A 17,461-nucleotide genomic window follows, 5' to 3' on the forward strand; every position below is an offset into this window, starting at 1 on the left:
TGTACTTCAGCGCTTCCTCTCCCCTTCATGTACAGAAGGGACCAGGTAAAGTACAAGAGAAGTAGTTTTGGTCTTTTATTTGAAGAGGAATTTAACAGACAAAGCTTAATAGCTGCCTGCTACAGAAAAGTACTGCCATGTGTAGTTGGAATATTCTGGGCCAGCTTTGGCACAGCCTTGAACAAGAAGAAACAAAGCCTCACTCTCTGTGTTTTAACAGACATGCTGCAATTCTCTAAGCAAAGGGAGGAAGGTTGTCCACCTCCAGGCATTCTTCTTCTATGACTTAAAGATGTGTATAGACACATCTTTAGTGGAGGTAAAAAGATAGGAGAATGGGCTGCTACAAAAGCTGGGGCTGTTCAAGGTCAGAGACCTTGTTTTTTCAAACTTTAGTTCAATTTCTTAGTGAGGAGGCACAGTACAACACTACAACAAGGTGAAGATCAATACACTTGCAAGCAAAGTAGAACAAAAGGTTGAAAAAACAAGGTCGCTGCAGCAGTGCCCACTGCAGGCAGCCACATGCTCTCTACCCCTGCTGCTGGGGCACTGAGTGCAAGATAGAAGATTTGTGCAATATTCAGAGCTATTCACCAGCTGAACAACCTAAAGAACAGGGATTTATCAATCAGCAGCTTTTCACTCACAGAAGATATATGTACAGTAAGTCTTATTTTTAGAAGCCAGAAAACAAAACAGATAGAAGACTGATTGCTAGCTAGAATGAAAACAGCAGCTCCCTTCTAAGTGGCTGGTAGAACAACCTTGTAGTGTGAGTTTCAGTTAATACTTGAAGTTTTACAAGTTAGAATAAAATAGTCCCATATGCATCAGTAGAGAAAATGCAGACTTTAATATAAATTAACATCCATTACACTGATGAATCTGTGTATGCATAGATAATTAATCAACATCTCATTCCAGGTGACTTTCTTCACTGCCTTACTGTAATGCTAATAGTGCTTTTATGATGCTGGACATTGAGCACAAGTTCATCTCCAAGCTGAACTTGGATGGGCTCATCTAGAACAACAGCAGCTTGTTTCCAGTGTGAGCTTTCATCCAATGTGCTCAAACTATAGTCTTCATCTAGGTGGATGTGATACCAGAAGGGAATTGCAGTGACTTGACCAGACTTGCAAATTTGTACCTACAAATATTAAAAATATTAGTTTAGCCATTTACACCTTTTCAAAGAAGTCTAAGATAGAGTCATTCAACCCACTTCAACCCATTCCATGAAGATGACCTGCAGGCCAGTAGATTCTGACTCTCACAGCCAGGATGAGCTCTGCAGCCAGGCAGCAGGACACACTTCTGAGTTTGCCTATTATTAGACTCACCTTCACTTCTCTGCTGGAGTTGTTCAAGAGAGGGTTCATGAGATCCAGCCTCAGCAGCTCTGCTGGCTTGCTCAAGGCTACACAAGGCAGTGTAGAGAGATCCAAATACACATGAACAGGTACCTACAAGGACACCACCATTTCAGGCTACAGTAGCTATAGAACAGTGAAAAGTTTAAAACTTCATTCTAATGCAAGGTTTTCTAGGAATTAATGTAATCTTAGAAGGAACAGAGCCTGAATAGAGCCTTCTGGTTTCTTGTGAAATGGGAAGGCTGGGACACAAACTGACTGAGGGAATAGTAACAGCACAATCACTTTTGACTTACACTACCATCTCTCAGAATTTCTCCCACCATTTAATGTGGATGTTCTTACTTTAGTTTATCTTGAGGCCCTTGCCTAACTTGTCACATAAATCTCTCCTGTTAAGTTACCACAACAAAATCAAAGTTTCACCTCATTAGTTTTAATATAAAAAGCAAAACTAAACAGCTAGACAGCTGCAAGTTTTGGAACTGTTCTTGAAAACATCCACCAACTTCATACCTTGTATTGGTTGATAAAAGGGGCTATATTAAACCCAAGAGTTGGTTCTGTTCCTTGAACAGCATTCTCCAGTAGCAGAGACTGGGATTCTACAAGCATCCCATACATCAATACGTACTGTGGGAATATCTTTCCTCCACTGCGAAGTAAACATCTGTAAAAAGAGAGATTTCACCACTAAAGCACATCAAAAGTAACAAAAGAGTATTAGCAACACTCAAGGCAAATAAGAAGCTCCTCCTCTGAGGGTCAAGTGCTCATAAGCCCTTAGAACGCACTTCCATCATTTCATTTCTCCCTTTTTCTCCATTCCTTCAGGTAACAGCTACCTTGGTTGGACCCCCTAGCTGTTCTAGTACCATGTGTTTGTCTCAGCAGTAACAGGTTCCAAGAGCAGCTTGACATGCACACAGATCTAGACTTCTCTAACTTAAGTCTTGCTTTAAAATTATATCGGCTGTTACCAGGCTGCTTTCTATCCTGGAAGCTTCCTCCAGGTCAAGCAATAAAATGCACCCCCACACACTCTTACACACTGAGAGAGTACAAAAAATGAAGTCTCAACAGTTCTTTAAAATAGATATGCACAATGGCCAGGCATCAGGGAGATTCTGGAAAATTCCATCATGAAGCATGACTTCAGTCTGTTTTGAAAACAGACTTCTAATCTGTAGAAGCAACATTATCATAATTTTGTATTTACAAGCAACTTTTAAAAAAGTTTCTACACCATTAGGGATTCCAGTATGGAATACCTTTGCCCATTCTTTATTGAATACTTACAAATTTTTATATAGTACCTGGATATTGCAGCCTTTTCCATCACCTCCTGCTGGATTAAACCAGATGTCTCTATAACATCCAAAATAATAATACTCCACAGCTTGTCTGATTTTTGTCTCTGTAACACATTTTCATCTTTTAAGTGGTTGAACCAAAATTCTAATGTTTCTTTAGGCAAGTGGTTAGCTTCTGAAATTATGTTAAGGGCTGTTTGATGCTGTATTTGATCAACAGAACAGTAAGCTTTAACTGGTCCAAGTTTACCAACTATAATTGGCAGGATAGAGAAGCCTTCAGATACATCTAATATGTACAAAGGATCAGGAGCTTCTTCTGGAGAGTTCTTGCTCTGAGTCTCTTGATGGTTCAACCCACTACCATGTCCATCAACATCCATGGTCTGTAAGTTCTTACTTGGATTTAATGAAGACAGCACTTTGCCCATGGCAGCTTTGAAGCACTCATGATAGGGTATGTTGTTCAGCAGGGCTACTTCCATGGATCCTAAAACACACCCCTGTTCACTCATCATCTGAAGATCAGCCAGGGCATTACATAATTCAGCCTCATTGCCCAAATTCAGGGTGTCATCTCTGTTACTGAAGTCCATTCCACATTCCGAAGTCCCCAAAGAAACTTTCTGGATGTTCAAGCAGTAGCCCTGGCAGGCAACCTCCACCGTCACGGTATCGCCGCTCTTCACAGAATAATCTGGGCCCACAGTACAAAAGCCATGCCCGTTAGTTTGTGACAGGCACTGACACTGAAGCAGCCATGCTGTGCTCCAAAGGAAGACAACCTCACAAGTTTTGGCAACCTGTATTCACCTACTGTGCCTTAAGCTGCCCCATGCTAGGCAAATACATTTAATCATTTATCACAGAAGGATTCCTTTTGAAATTAAAGCAAAAGCACTGCTGAATAAAGACATACTGACAAATAAATTGTTCGTGCTAGAAATGCTGAGTATTATTTAGCATTAATACTTCTTACGGATGAATTTTTAATTATATTGAAAACAACACCTACATTTTAAAGAAGCTGAGAGCTTATTTAAAACTAATTATATTGGAACATGCATGGTACACAGCTCAAGATGGCCTTCACATACTCTGTATGTTTTTAGAAAGCACAAGAAAACCTAGCAACACAGACCAGAATTTTGTAAAAGAAAGCCTACCCTATGACAAACACTTCTTTCAGTGGCAACAGATTTTAAAATCCCTTCCCTCCATTATACTTCCACTCAAGCCCTTGTCTATTACAGAGCATAGTCCTTTAGGGGACTCATAGCAGTGTCCCATTTGCAAAGCCTGCTGCAGGGACTTGGCACCAGAGCTCAAACTTGACCACAAACTACCCCACAGCTCTGCTATTTACCTTCTCTGAACCTAAGCTGCTTCCTAGTTTCCATAAGGAGACTAGCTCAAGAACAAAATGAAATCAGTTTAAATTACTGCAAGAGAACATGCAGGACATACCAGGGAGATTCCATATAGGATAAACTGCCTGTTCCCAGCAGGATTCCTCACTGGGACTTGTGGACAGAAAATGCTCATCATCAAGCTGCAGAACAAACCAGACCACAAAAGCATCTAGGATTCCTCCATGGGTGACTGGCAGGCTGAGTTTCCAAGGCTTCCTAACTGCAAGGCTTTTCAGCTCCTGACCAGAGGGGAAGAAGAGAAAATGAGAGAGTTTCTTTCTGTAAAGAGAGAGAGTTTTGACAGTAACTACTAAAATAAAGTTCTCCCCACCAGCCCATGAGGCCACCCAACAGAAACCTGAAGCTCATGAGCCACTACAAGTTACCAGCATTAATTATCTACCACAGCTGGGACCTCCTTTCTACATACAAGTCTTGTTACAAACACAACACCAATCTGTGTCTGTTAAGCATTAACACAAATACATGTATACCTAAAAATACACTTTAAAAACACTAAACATGAAATTGCATGAAATATCTTAGTCTGTCAGTGTCCCAAGTCCCACATGACAGCATTTGTCTTCTTTAAACTTGAGTCTTAATAAGTTAACGCGGCCAAGGGGGTAGGAGCATTCTTAGGATGGAACTCCCCATTACAAGCTCTCCCAAATTTCACTGTTTTTCCTTATTTATTGTTATTCTGTGTTTTCCTAGTCTATCTACTTCTCTTCTGGCAATTGACAAATAATCAAACAATGTACACATCAAAATTGCAAGATGTTAGTCAAGTTCACTGCTATTTAAAAAAAGCATTTTCTGCTGGTCCTCAACAGGTCATAGGTCAAGCCTCTGCTGGCAGTAAGCCCCCTGAAGGGAGGCAGGCTGAAGCGTGAGCATGTGGATTTGTGCCTCCAGGATCTGACAGCTACTCAAAAGCATACTTCCCCCTAAAAAAAAAAAATCTCCATTATTCCACAAAAACAGCAGGCCCAAATTCTCTCTCTAGTTCTAACAGCTATAGTGGGCCACAAGAAATGGCTATATTACAACACTTAAATAATTCCAGTCAGTAGTTTACCAAGTTTTATTCTCTACTATGTTGCTTATGCTGTATTTGTTCTTCACATTCCCAAACTTGCTCCTGTTTAGATCCATGGCAATTATGGAATAGAACAGCTCAAATATTATGTTGATGCAAAAGACACTGCATTTTAAGTACCTCAAGGGAGGCAGTGAGGAGGATGGGGCCAGCTTCTTTTCAGTGGTAGTCACTGATAGAACTAGAGAAAACAGTCAGAAACTAAAGCACTGAAGGTTCCACAGGAACTTAAGGAAAAATTTCTTAACAGTGAGGGTGACAGAGCACTGGAACAGGCTGCCCAGAGAGGCTGTAGAGTCTCCTCTGCAGATCTTCAAAACCCGCTTGGACACAGTCCTGTGCCACGTGCTCTATGTGACCCTGCATGTGCAGGGGGTTGGACTAGATGATCTCTAGAGGTCCCTTCCAACCTTAAGCATTCTATGGTTCTATGATAATTAATGAGACAAAGAACAAACAGTGACTTAGTCAAGTGGTAAAGTAGGCAAGAAAGCTCTAACATGTATAGTCTGAAAGTTAGAAAGACAAAGATAACTTGCATTTAAAAGACATAGGACTGCAGGTAGAAAGAAAAACTACAGAAATAATTCAGTTAAATTTCTTATGTCCTGACCCAAAAATCCTTCTGATGTTGTACATACACAATAACTTCTTGAAATGAAAAAAAGAGTATAGTACCTATAAATACCTATAAATAGTACCTATAAATAGTACCTATAAAACTGTACTAAGCAAAAGCTCAGTTGCTTCAGGGCCTCAAAGTAAGGAATCAGTTGTAATTAGTGACTGCCAACGTAAACTAACTTCCACACCCAGCAACACTGACCTGCTGCCAGCAAACATGTATAGGTAGCAACCTTGCCAGCTGCAAACATCTGCAGCCTGTAGTTACAGCCACATCTCATTTCTCTGCCTTGGGGGAACTTTGCTTTCATTACTTTCCAAGTAAAAGCAATCAACGTAACTTACCTGCCTTTCTTTTTTTTCCACCAACTTAAGTTGTTAGAATTACTTCTCTAATCTGTATCAACACCTTTGAAGTCTCTTATAACTAAGCTTCAGATTTGAGAAATACTATTAAACATTATTTTACAATCTTTGTTTTGTCAATTTAAGGCTGGATAACTAACACAGGCAGAAATAAAACTCCAAACAATTGGAAGAATGTTAAAATTGAGAAAATGGTCTTTAAAATTACTAGTCATTTTTACATCTTAATTTCAACCTTTTATAGATAAATCTGCTACTTCTGGTAAGCATATCAGGGGTTTTAACGCAATTTCTTCACATCAAAATAAAGTATCTCCCTTAGCTGCACTGTTTGGACATAAAGTAATCATGAAGAGACATAGGGGTGAAAATAGCCTACCGGTGTTTAAGAGCCATATTTGCCCAGTGACAAAGTAACAGCAAACCAGGAGTAGCCACAAATTCCAAATAAGTTAACTGCATTTCCTCCTTTTACCTTTTCCTATGATACCTTAACACTTCAAACTAATTCAAGATGTCCTGTTTTAACTGGAAATTTCAAGGGATAAGTTATGAAACAGTTCAGAGTATCTTTTATTCTTTGAAGTTATCTTTATGCTTCTACCAGCAAACTGATGCTTAAAATCAGGCACCTCACAGACATGGCTGTTTCTTATAGAAGCTGGAAACAGAAGCTCCATTAGATAAGTGATGGTTCCCAGTGGGGTACTGAGGAGTCCTGTTTTATTTCATTCTTAACCTCACAATATCTGATAAAGCAACTACAAAAAGCTGTTGTTTCAAGACACCACAATTCCCAGCCTGTCAGGAGCAGAGATTTTTCATTTATCTGAATCCATTTTAAACTGATTCAGCATTTCAGCATTAACTCCTCACCATGAGTCAGTGAGGAAAAAACATGCCCTGGCCATGTATGTTACCTTCTCAGCATGCTCAGCTCTGTCTCACAGCTCAGGCATTTGGTGTATGTACACAAATTATTCATGTAAAATACACAAAATAATGCCACCATACCTTAGGATTCCATATTATAGAAATACCATAGGATTTCACCACAGGAATTGAAAGGATGAATAAAGATTGTTGAACAGGGAAAAGTTAACTTCTCTATCTCCTCTCTTTTATACTTACCCATCAATGCTTGCTGCCATTTTGATGCCCAATGTAAAATACATCATTTTCTCTCCAAGGGCCCCTTGAAGGCTCTCTAACTTTAGAAAAACTAACTATGTCAGCTCCAAAACTGCATAAGTGATTTAAAATATTTGCTACATTCCTGTTCCTTGCACTGAGGTTAGTACTTGTTTGATTCCATGGTAGGCTAGTAGCTAGTTCAGGGCACTAAACAGTGTCAAAAAAACAACCAACCAACCACGCCCACACACGAATGAAACAGAAAGCCTCCAAGTTAAAAGTGTTAGAGATGCATTTTCTGATGAGCCAGCTCACCATGAAGTTAGACTAGTACCAGAATCAGGATAGAACCATCAGGCTTTAATGCAACACAACTGAAGACGCGTGAACAGTTGTGGAACTGAACTTCAGTAACAACTAACATATAGGGCTCTATTGCTACATAGATTACTTATAAAGGATGTAAAAGTCAATACCTGCAAATTGTTGAAATCCACTGTCATTACTTGACAGGGTTCAGTCAGAGGTACGTAACCTCCTGGAACACGACTGAGCTTTTCAGTGGTGTAAGGCCCGGCAGTTTGCTCTGAACTGAGAGTAGCCCAGGTTGCACATGGGAACAACACTGAGTCTGCCAAGCGCACGCCAGCAATTTCCTGTGAACCCAGTCTGTAAGGAATGAAAAAGGGGAGAAATTAAAATAGATAAACAACAAAGCAGGAGGGGTCAGGAAAGAGAATAGTTATTCCCAAGATAACTATGCTTTTTAAACATAGAATGCAATAATAAACTGAAAAACACCAAAAATGTAGAATGGTTTAATATGCTTGAAACAGAGCAGTACTCTGGAGTACTAAAATTCAATCTCCCTTAGTATGAACAAATATGAACTGAATTTTGTTATGAAAGAGTGAGAGCAAGCCCTGTATCTCCTTTATCAAATAGACCTCTGCTCTCTCAAGTACTACTCCTTGAGTTAAGAAATATGGAAATAGGCCCTGTGATAAGAACAAAGACACCTTTTCTGCTGCATTAGAAGGGTAATTGCAGTGTTGCAGGTGAACATACTTAGAATAAGGAAGAAAAATACGCATTTGAGTCTTTTCCACATAAAAGTACTGCAAAAGTAGTGTTTTATCCAACAAACTATGCAAAATCCCCCTATCAGTTAAACAGCTGGGAAAAAATCACTAGGTTTATTTACTAGTGCAAAAAGCTTTAACTCTCAGAATATAAGTAGCCTCTCAGATAGGGTAAGATCAGCAAACATTTTTGTGAGCTTCAACAGAGAAACAATGCTATGACTGTTTAAAAAAAAAAAAAAAAAAAAAAAAAAAAACACACCTTATCACATATCCTGTCTTACATTTGAGGAGTCAGATATATTCTTGTTTTTAGAGTGTCAGTCAAGTTGGCTGAGACAGAGGTCTTGCACAACTATACTTCAGAATTTTGGAAGAGGGTGTCTGCCTGAAGCATTCACTTTTCATTTAAGTAACAGCCTCCATGAAAATCTACATTTTTATAGGAAACTAGCACTCAGTTCCAGTGACAACTACCTTAAATTTCTAAAGCTATTTTTATTTCTGAACCACTTTCCCTTGTACTGCAAGACACCTAGTCACCTAGACACCTAATACTAGTGTCAGATACAGTCATCTCCTTGATCTAGGAGAGCTCTCAATACTAAAATTAAGAAGTTCTTAGGCAGATATTTCTTCCCCCTCATTTATAGACAAATAAAATACAGAAACTAACCAGGCTGCATCTTTGGAGGAGTCTCCTTCTCTGGAGATCTTCAAAACCCACTTGGACGCAGTCCTGTGCCACGTGCTCTAGGTCACCCTGCGCGTGCAGGGGGGTTGGACTAGATAACCCCTAGAGGTCCCTTCCAACCTTCAGCATTCTATGATTCTATGCTCCCTGATAATTAAAGTTTGTGACATGCAGAAGGCACAAAATGCTAACTGTGACATGCAATAGATATTAAACACCAAGGTGACAGCAATGTTACCTACAGTTAGAATTGTCTTCTGCTAAATTAAGTATTTTTATAACAAGGATAAAGATGTATTCTCTTACTTAAAACTGGACTCATGTATTTTTCTATAATTAACAAATTAAGTATTTCTTTAGCATGTGTTAAAAGCATGTATTTCATCAAAACAGGAAATACACAGTTTCTAATCAAGTGATGCAGAAAGCCTGGCACAGGGGAAGAGGGAAGGAAAGGTTAATGATGGTGGCACAGAAAATAACTATGTGAGAAAGAAGGGAGAAGGAAGAGACTACTAAAAAAATCCTCTAAATTAATTAAAACCACTGTTCTCTTCCCCCCCCTCCACATAATTACAGTTTCAAAGCATAACAGTACAGATATACCTGTAATGTCTACGTATCTCTCTGCATTCTACTACCATCCCAAATATTGTAGCACTCGCAGGAATAACTTGGCCGTATTCTTTAGTAGGAGTATCTTGATTTTTAGGCTGTTGGAACATGAACAGTAATATGCAATAAGACAGTGGCTTATGTTTATCACTGGAGCAAATCCTAAGTTAGGTACTACTACGGCTCATTCTTTATTACAGGAAAAATAACATCAGCAGAAATTCCCAGTGACTGGGTTTCTCAGAGACTACTTGAATAGTGTAGTAGAAATCTCACAGTGTGTTTCAATACTCACACATCAGCTCTTTTACAGGTTACTAGTTGTCCTATGTATTTTTTCAACTGTATTTTAGTTTGTTTCCCTTTAGAGAATACTCAAAAATTTAAGGACTCCTCCTTCATAAACAACTTCTATTCTTAAGACTAGAGATCAGCAGTTTCAGTTAAATAATATAAGTTCTTTCTGCCAGATAAGACTTCCTTATTATTTGAAATCAAGACATTGTAACACCGAGAGAAGTGCTCATTGCACCAGAAATGAATAGAGGTTACAGTAATAAGAGTTTTGTATGACTTAGCATAAAAAAGATAAGACCCAGTGGAACTTAGCCTTCTAGAAAGGTTCTTGCAGTTTGCAAAAATAAGAATATAAACATATGGCATATTTACCAGTAAGTGCTGCCTAATGTCAGTATGATATACTTCTGCTGTAATTTAATATTTCCTGCTTAAGACTGATGAGATCTTGCCATGATCTGAGATGTCTCAATATAACACGACTGTTTCAATCCAACCTGAGGAGGATTAGTGCCTGTAACATAAGCCTCCAGTGCTAGTCACCAAGAGGATAAGAAAAGCACAGTGACGAAACATGAACCATCTCCTTATGCTACCCACTGGGAGGCTTCATCAGACAGAGGCATTTTATGTACTTATCTGGACAGAACAGCAACTCACTGAAGTTCAATGCATGCACATGACAACCTCTTCTTACCAAAATTACAGAATAGAATTACTTTTTTATTTAGTAGGTACAGAATATTTAGAAGACATCGTCCTGTGTGCATGCATGTGTGTATATATACATTAAGAATACACAGAAATATATACAAGAATCTCTTTTCTGTGGACCTACATCACCTACCTTTGGTGGTAAGAGCAGATGTTCCCAAGCATGTATCAAGCTCTCCACAATACCTTCTCCAAACAAACCAGCATCAACAGTTTCCGTGACAACCAAGGAAACTCTTAAATAAGAGAGAAAATGTATTATATATTACATATACCAGTCTTGTAATATTTTAATGCAGATGGGCAAAAAGACCCTCTCAGCAAATAATGTATCTGGAATTATTGTTACAAATTATTTAAGATGTAGGTAAGAGAAAAAATATTGAGTCAGAGTTTACCACAAAGCTTCTCAGGGAGCGTTTATAAATAATTCTACACAGGGAAAACCTAAGCAATAAAGAAGAAGGTTTAAAGTCTGGGCATACAGCCAGTGATGCTCCAGACTTTATTTTGTTTGGATCTTATGTAAGAGCGTGAGTGTATACAGACACATACCCCTTTCCCCAGCTCCCCAGCCATTACAGGATTCAGGCATTTTTCCCCATCATACAATAAAAGCACACAAGAAGCTGTATTTATATAGTTTTTCTATAAATAAAAAGCTATATAGTTTTCTTCTATTACTTTTACCAAAGCACAATAAAAGTATGCAGACAAGTGGATCCCATCTCATTTAAAAAGAAACTAAGTGTACAGGTTGGGCACACCAGTATGAGCATTTCCCCCACATTAACAAGTATTTCTGTCAGCTCACACAGTACTTGGTCATGTGCATTAAAAGGATGCAGGTGACCAGTTACCACAGGTCAACTAAACAAGGCTTCGCTAGCATGCTAAATTAAGGCAGCTTCCCCCCTTGGAAGTATGAGACTGTACTATAACTTAATGCCTGTGTTGACAGTAACCTGTAGAAATAATCCATTTTATTTCCTACTCATTAATCTGCATCTCTAATACCTAACTGAAATAAAGAGAGTGCTTTATATAATCTATTCCTTCCTCCATCATCCTTAAAATTTCAGCAGGTATCTACTTGCCAAAAATGTAGACATCTTCCCGATGAAACCCATTTGAACAGGAAGGTGAGCAAAGCAAAGGATAGTATAAGAAGTCTGGATCAGTTGGCAAATTAAAATTTGATGCACCATTACAAATGCAATTTCAAGTCAATGATTTGGCCTAGTAGCTTTAGAAAACATTACTTAAACACTCATCATTTCTCTTCAGATCATATCTACTAGCCACTACCTCCTAATAAAGATAACTAGAACATAACTATGGCCAAAAAAAAAAAAAATCAAGAATAGTAAGAAGATTTGAAACCGCTGCTACATAGATATAATTACACATAAATAAGTATTAGCTGAATTTAGAGGTCTTACTTATTACCAAAAAAAAAAAAATCTTTAAAAACTTAGGCAAACTAAATCACTTAGAAACTAAGTCCACAGGTCTGTGTTAAATAGACAGGCAGCCATGTGTATTACAGTGTACAGCGTGAACAAAAACTTACTCTGCCAGGACAAGTTGCAACACCCTTGCACAGAGTTTTACTTCAGTCAAGGATCTAAAGCCACTCAATACTCAACAGATCCATCCCAAGGCAAGGTGCTGACACAGCTAGAATCACCTCTCCCAACCTTTCAGATTAACTAGGGGACAATGCACACTACAGGGTGCTTCCTTCTCACCTCCAAAACACAGCGGGACTAGCACCAAATAAAGGATGGTTTTCCCTCAGTCCCTGAGGATAGGAGAGGCTGTTAACTCACCATTTCTGATCTCATTAAAAACAACACCTGATAGTCATAGATGTTTGGAAGACTGTTCCTGACAGGTACCTTTGCAAGTCTTACTATACACCTGCAGCCCATGAACTGAATGGAGAAGTGAGCCACAACTTGGGTCCGTACAGAATTACATTAAAGAGGTTTTATGAAAAGGTAATCTAGAAGACATGACACAATGGACCTGGAAGAAAGTTACTGAGATCAATTTCTCTGCTATGATATAGCTAGATGTGCCCCAAAACTCCCATCTTCAAGAATTCAAGCACTTCACATTGACTTAACACAGTTAGTATAGTGCCAAAATATGCCATCATTTCTGCAGTGCTTTATAAACGGTCCTCTAAGTTCTATGTTTTCTAAGATTTTGTTTAAAAAAAAAAATCAGCAAAACTACTTTCTATTTACAATACAAGAAAGTCAAAAACATCCTGTAATAAGATCAAATTAAAAACAGTCTCACATTAGAGTGTAATAACGTACCTTTCAGGTATGTGTTCTGGAATTTCTATATCAAGTGAACTCAAATGAAAAAGTTTAATCTCACTTCCCATATTATTTGCTGCCATCACATCACAAGCAAGTTTATACATGGTTTTTGACAATTCACAGGCGTAGACATAAGGTGCTCCTGCCTTTTTCGCAAAAATACTGAAAAAAGAATCAGAGTTTTCTCACTTCAGTTTAAGTCATTTTAGTATCATTTAAAGTATGACTAGATACAGAAATAGAAATTGGGAAAGTTCAGCATCTGTTTCATGGCTCTAAGAAAATAGCTCAAGGCCAAACATTCAGTGAAATATCTTCCATATCTACAATGATATGAAACAAGATGGCATTATCTTAATACACAAAATATTACCGCTACCAAAATACATGGATTGCAGAAGGATACCCCTCAGCTCTGCCAAGCCTATTCTTTACAGCATTTCCATCGACATCTTTAACTTTCCTGCCAAAAAAATCGATTACTACATATCACTCTTCATACTTAACAGAGAAGATTCATAACCTTATTGCTCCAGAACAAATAGGAGTTCTCCAAACTGAAAAGTAGTTCTTAGCACAGAAGGAACATACAGTAAGCCAAAACATTTGGCCCACAAATGCTATTAGACCCTGACCTCAAAACTCAGTTACTTTTGAACTCTGTTTCCTTTCTTAAGTTTGAGCCTAATAAAGGCATACAGCAAATCACTGACATTCCACTATCACTCAGATTAAGTTTACATAGTTGCTAGACAATAAGTTGGTTTCTATTAGTTAGATCCATATTTAACATGCACCTGGGACATACCTCAAGATTCCTGTTCCTGTTCCAATATCAAGAACTGATTTGCACCCAGAGCGCACTGCATTCTCTATTGCTTTTAGGTAAGTAAGATTCCTCTTGGTATCATTGAGCATGATGAAGTGCCACCGTTCCACAAGCCAGTTGGCAACACGGTAGAAATTCTCCTTTGCATCAGCAAAGTCTGGGTTAAGCTTCACTGCTTTGCGAAAGTATTCAGCTGCCTCATCTCTAAAGCCCATTCTAATAGTAAGAGTGACAAATAAAAGCATTAAATTTAGCTGCCAAATATTTGTAGACCTGTAAAAAGGTCCTAAACCAGTTCTGAAACAATGAAAATATACTTTAGTAAAAAAAAAAAAAGTCTTTAAAATGAAACACCTGATATCAGTTTGAGAAAATATCACTTGCAGCTCTGCAGCGAAACCTTCTAAGCGACAAGGTAGCCAAAAAAGCCATTGGGTGCACCAGTTACTCCATTTTTGACAGACTAGAACAGGTTTTTACAAGAGCTTTCTGTAGTAATATAGTAGCAGGAACTCTGCAGTCCAGTGTCAGAGATTCATATGGCAAAGTAATGCTAGAAAATTCAGAGCTGTTTTACTCTAAGGTAAACATATTGCAAAACAACCAAACTGCGAGTTGCTGGTGTTTCCATTAACTGCAAATTTTTAAATTAAGTTTTGAAGCTATTACATCACCTGAAATCAGACAGTAATGAAAAACAGAATTTGTAAAATGGAAGTGAACATATTTTACTATGATGGGAGAGCTACCCCTTAAAAACCATTTTAAAGAGGAATCACAAAAGAAATATGCTCAAAGCTTTTCAGTTGTAATTTACAATTTCAAACTCCATTTGTGAAAGACTTTAGGAGCCAAAGCAACAGCAGAGTATCATACTTCACAAATTTGAGCAAAGCAGGAAAAGAATGCTTTCTCCTACTAAATAAAAATCTAAGCTCAAACTAATTATGTGTATATACGACTGGCTTACTCACTTGAACGGTGTGTCATACAAACCTTATGCAGCAGAATCACAAGACAAACATACTCGCTTCATTTAACAATTGTTAAAAACAATGCTTTTACTTTTGAATATTAACTGTACCTACCAACATGTATTTTAGCGCTGTCTATTTTTAATCTGCCAGACATGTGAAATTCTGTATTAATACTACAGCAGGATGCACATACTTGCATATACTTCAAGTATACTTTATGTGCCCCACTGAACTGGGTATCGTTTATTGTTATGCAATAAACAGTAAGCCTTACAAAAAGAAATGTAGATGACTACAAACCTGAAAAGATGTTTTCCCATACTGTTACATATCACTTCATCATTGGGAAACAGCTCAAGTGCCTGTTCATAACAGTTAAATATATCTTGAATCCGTGTTAGGGAATCTAGCTCTTCTGCCCATTTGAAGAGAGTAAATTGAAATTTTTCCTGGAAAATAAAACATTCACCATTGGGCAGGTAATATTACATGACAGAACTGAGCCCTGAAAATACCTAGAGGTATCCTGGCAGTAACCTGTACATGTTCATTCCCATCAGTAGCACACATCTTAAGTGTAAGAGAAACCTCCCCCAGTTAGTTGCCTTACCTGGATAAGCAGAAATAGGCTCTCATGGATACAGAGTATCATCACTCTGAAACATATTAGTTTAATAAAAAGAGGCTCTAGTTAATCCAACACATACAGCTTTAAAAGAAGAGTTAAGCATATGCAACCTTTCCCACAGGGGCATAGAGCTTATTGAATAAAGTACTGTTTTTCTGTATTATTGCTTCCAGCTTTTGTTTTGAAGGATGAGAAGAACAAGTTACATGCAGCAAGTCACATACACAGAACACAAGAAAGCCTCAAGAAGAATATAGTATTTAAACTGCCCCAAGGAACCCAAAGAGCACTTACTTTGACAGTGGCTTTTAACTCGGGGGCTAGATTTAGTACCAAGAGATAGTGAGCATAGGCAGTCCCAAAATCTTCATCCTCCAGGCAGTCCTGAGCACTCTGCAGTGACCTGGAAATCAGCTCCCACCTCCTGGCTTTCCGGCTGCCTTGATGCCTTCGGCGAGTCTTTGCATTGGAGTGGGACATTTTGAGGGGCACAAACACTCACTGTTCCTGAAAGAAGTTATATATGTCCTAAACCAAGAAAGGTAACACAGAACAGAAATATCAAGCAATATTTTTATTTTCATGGACACTAAAGACAACACCCTCCCAAACCTTAAGCACTTAAACACTGTTAACTTTAGATTCTCAGCATGCCCTGTGAACTTTAAAGTGACTGTTCATCAGGTCATTTTATCAGGTCAAAAAAAAAAAAAAAACAGGAAGTTCTTGATTGCCTGGGTAGCTCCGCACAGCAGAAATTTACGCTTTTACAAATCTCCAGGTTAAAACTTTTCCACTTCAGCCGCATTCCAAAGTAAAGCCAAGCCCACACCTAGAGCACACACACGGCTTCCAGTTCACACGAGGAGACACCACGAAATCCTTCCCGCCCCCAGAAGAGGCACAGCCGCCTCCGTTGCCACTTTGTTTTTCGGCTCTTACCTGCGTGCACGGGCCGAGCCCTGTCCCGGGACCCCAGGGCCGCCCTAGAGCTGGAGAAAGCAGCGTTACGAGGGCCGCGGCACCGCTCCGGCCGCGGGAAGGCGGCTGAGGGCCGGCAGCGCCGCAGCGACACCGCCACGGGCGGAGGGGGACGCGCAGGAGAGGAGCGGGGCCGCCGCCGCCATCACCTGCTCGGCACCGCCTCCATGCACAGCCGCCATTTCGCCGCCGGGCGGAAGTCCTGCTCGCGCATGCGCGCGCCGGGAAACACGGGCTGCGGAGGCGGGGGGAGGACCGACGGCTAAAACTAGGCGGACAACTCCTGAACTTCATCGGGAAGGAAAAGGTTTGAGAAGAGTACTGGGAAATGCCCTGAGTTTTTTAAATGCTAACCTAACTTTGCTACTTTTTAGGATATTGCTGTTGTACCACTACAGCACTGCTACTGTACTGCTTCTCTGCCATGTAAACATACTGGATCTATATATCCATATGGAATGGTACATACTACATATATGCAATGATACACACTGTATATACACAGAGAGAATAAAATATGCTTCTATTGGCCTTGTTCTTTCTCAATACAGTCTTGCAGAGCTGGTAGATAAGCTTGCAGAAACACAGGGCTGGAAGCAGTCTCCAATGCTGCTGAATTCAGCCCCTGCCTGTGGGCAGCAGGGGACCATCAACAGTAGAGTCACATAAACAGAAGCAGCTACTCAAAAATTAATTTTTTTTCCCTACCATCTTAGTCAACTCAGAGGGTGTGCAGACTTGCAGTTTTTGCACTCGATTCTGTATATGGTATTTGCTATCAGTGGAGCATATACTGCGCAATCCTTGCCTATAACCACTCAGTAGATTGTAGTGTTCAAAACAACCAATTTGAATTACACTGTTGATAAATCTCAAGAAAGGAGGGTGTTCAGCATTACCTACCTTTAAGTTATAAACAGCCCTAGTTGTCTCTCACCTTTGACTGCTGATGACAGGACAAGTCTGCAGCAAAGATTA

General features: G+C 39.2%; 1 protein-coding gene across 1 annotated transcript; it reads right to left on the minus strand.

Moving 5' to 3' along the window:
- Window positions 1-836: 836 nt before the first annotated feature.
- PRMT9 (protein arginine methyltransferase 9) lies at window positions 837-16,468 on the minus strand. Its single transcript, XM_010226139.2, has 13 exons — window positions 16,445-16,468; window positions 15,797-16,009; window positions 15,175-15,323; window positions 13,877-14,113; window positions 13,063-13,230; window positions 10,866-10,968; window positions 9,713-9,819; window positions 7,807-7,999; window positions 4,160-4,343; window positions 2,696-3,389; window positions 1,896-2,049; window positions 1,347-1,469; window positions 837-1,153 (listed from the first exon to the last, which is right to left on the minus strand). Exons 2-13 carry the CDS (start codon window positions 15,980-15,982, stop codon window positions 938-940), a joined length of 2,514 nt encoding a protein of 837 aa, XP_010224441.2. The 5' UTR covers window positions 15,983-16,009; window positions 16,445-16,468; the 3' UTR covers window positions 837-937.
- Between the last annotated feature and the right edge of the window lie 993 nt (window positions 16,469-17,461).

The sequence above is a fragment of the Tinamus guttatus genome, unplaced genomic scaffold, assembly GCF_059628265.1.
Source record: "Tinamus guttatus ecotype Peru unplaced genomic scaffold, ASM5962826v1 Tinamus_guttatus_pri_ptg000247l, whole genome shotgun sequence".
In the NCBI taxonomy this organism is placed as follows: Eukaryota; Metazoa; Chordata; class Aves; order Tinamiformes; family Tinamidae; genus Tinamus; species Tinamus guttatus.

Excerpts from the sequence above, each read along its gene's own strand:
- PRMT9 (XM_010226139.2), bottom strand. The coding sequence starts at position 15,982 with ATGTCCCACTCCAATGCAAAGACTCGCCGAAGGCATCAAGGCAGCCGG. Across the intron at positions 9,820-10,865 it reads ATCTGCTCTTACCACCAAAG|CCTAAAAATCAAGATACTCC; the intron begins GTAGGTGATGTA and ends ATGTTCCAACAG. Across the intron at positions 3,390-4,159 it reads TCCTATATGGAATCTCCCTG|ATTATTCTGTGAAGAGCGGC; the intron begins GTATGTCCTGCA and ends CTGTGGGCCCAG.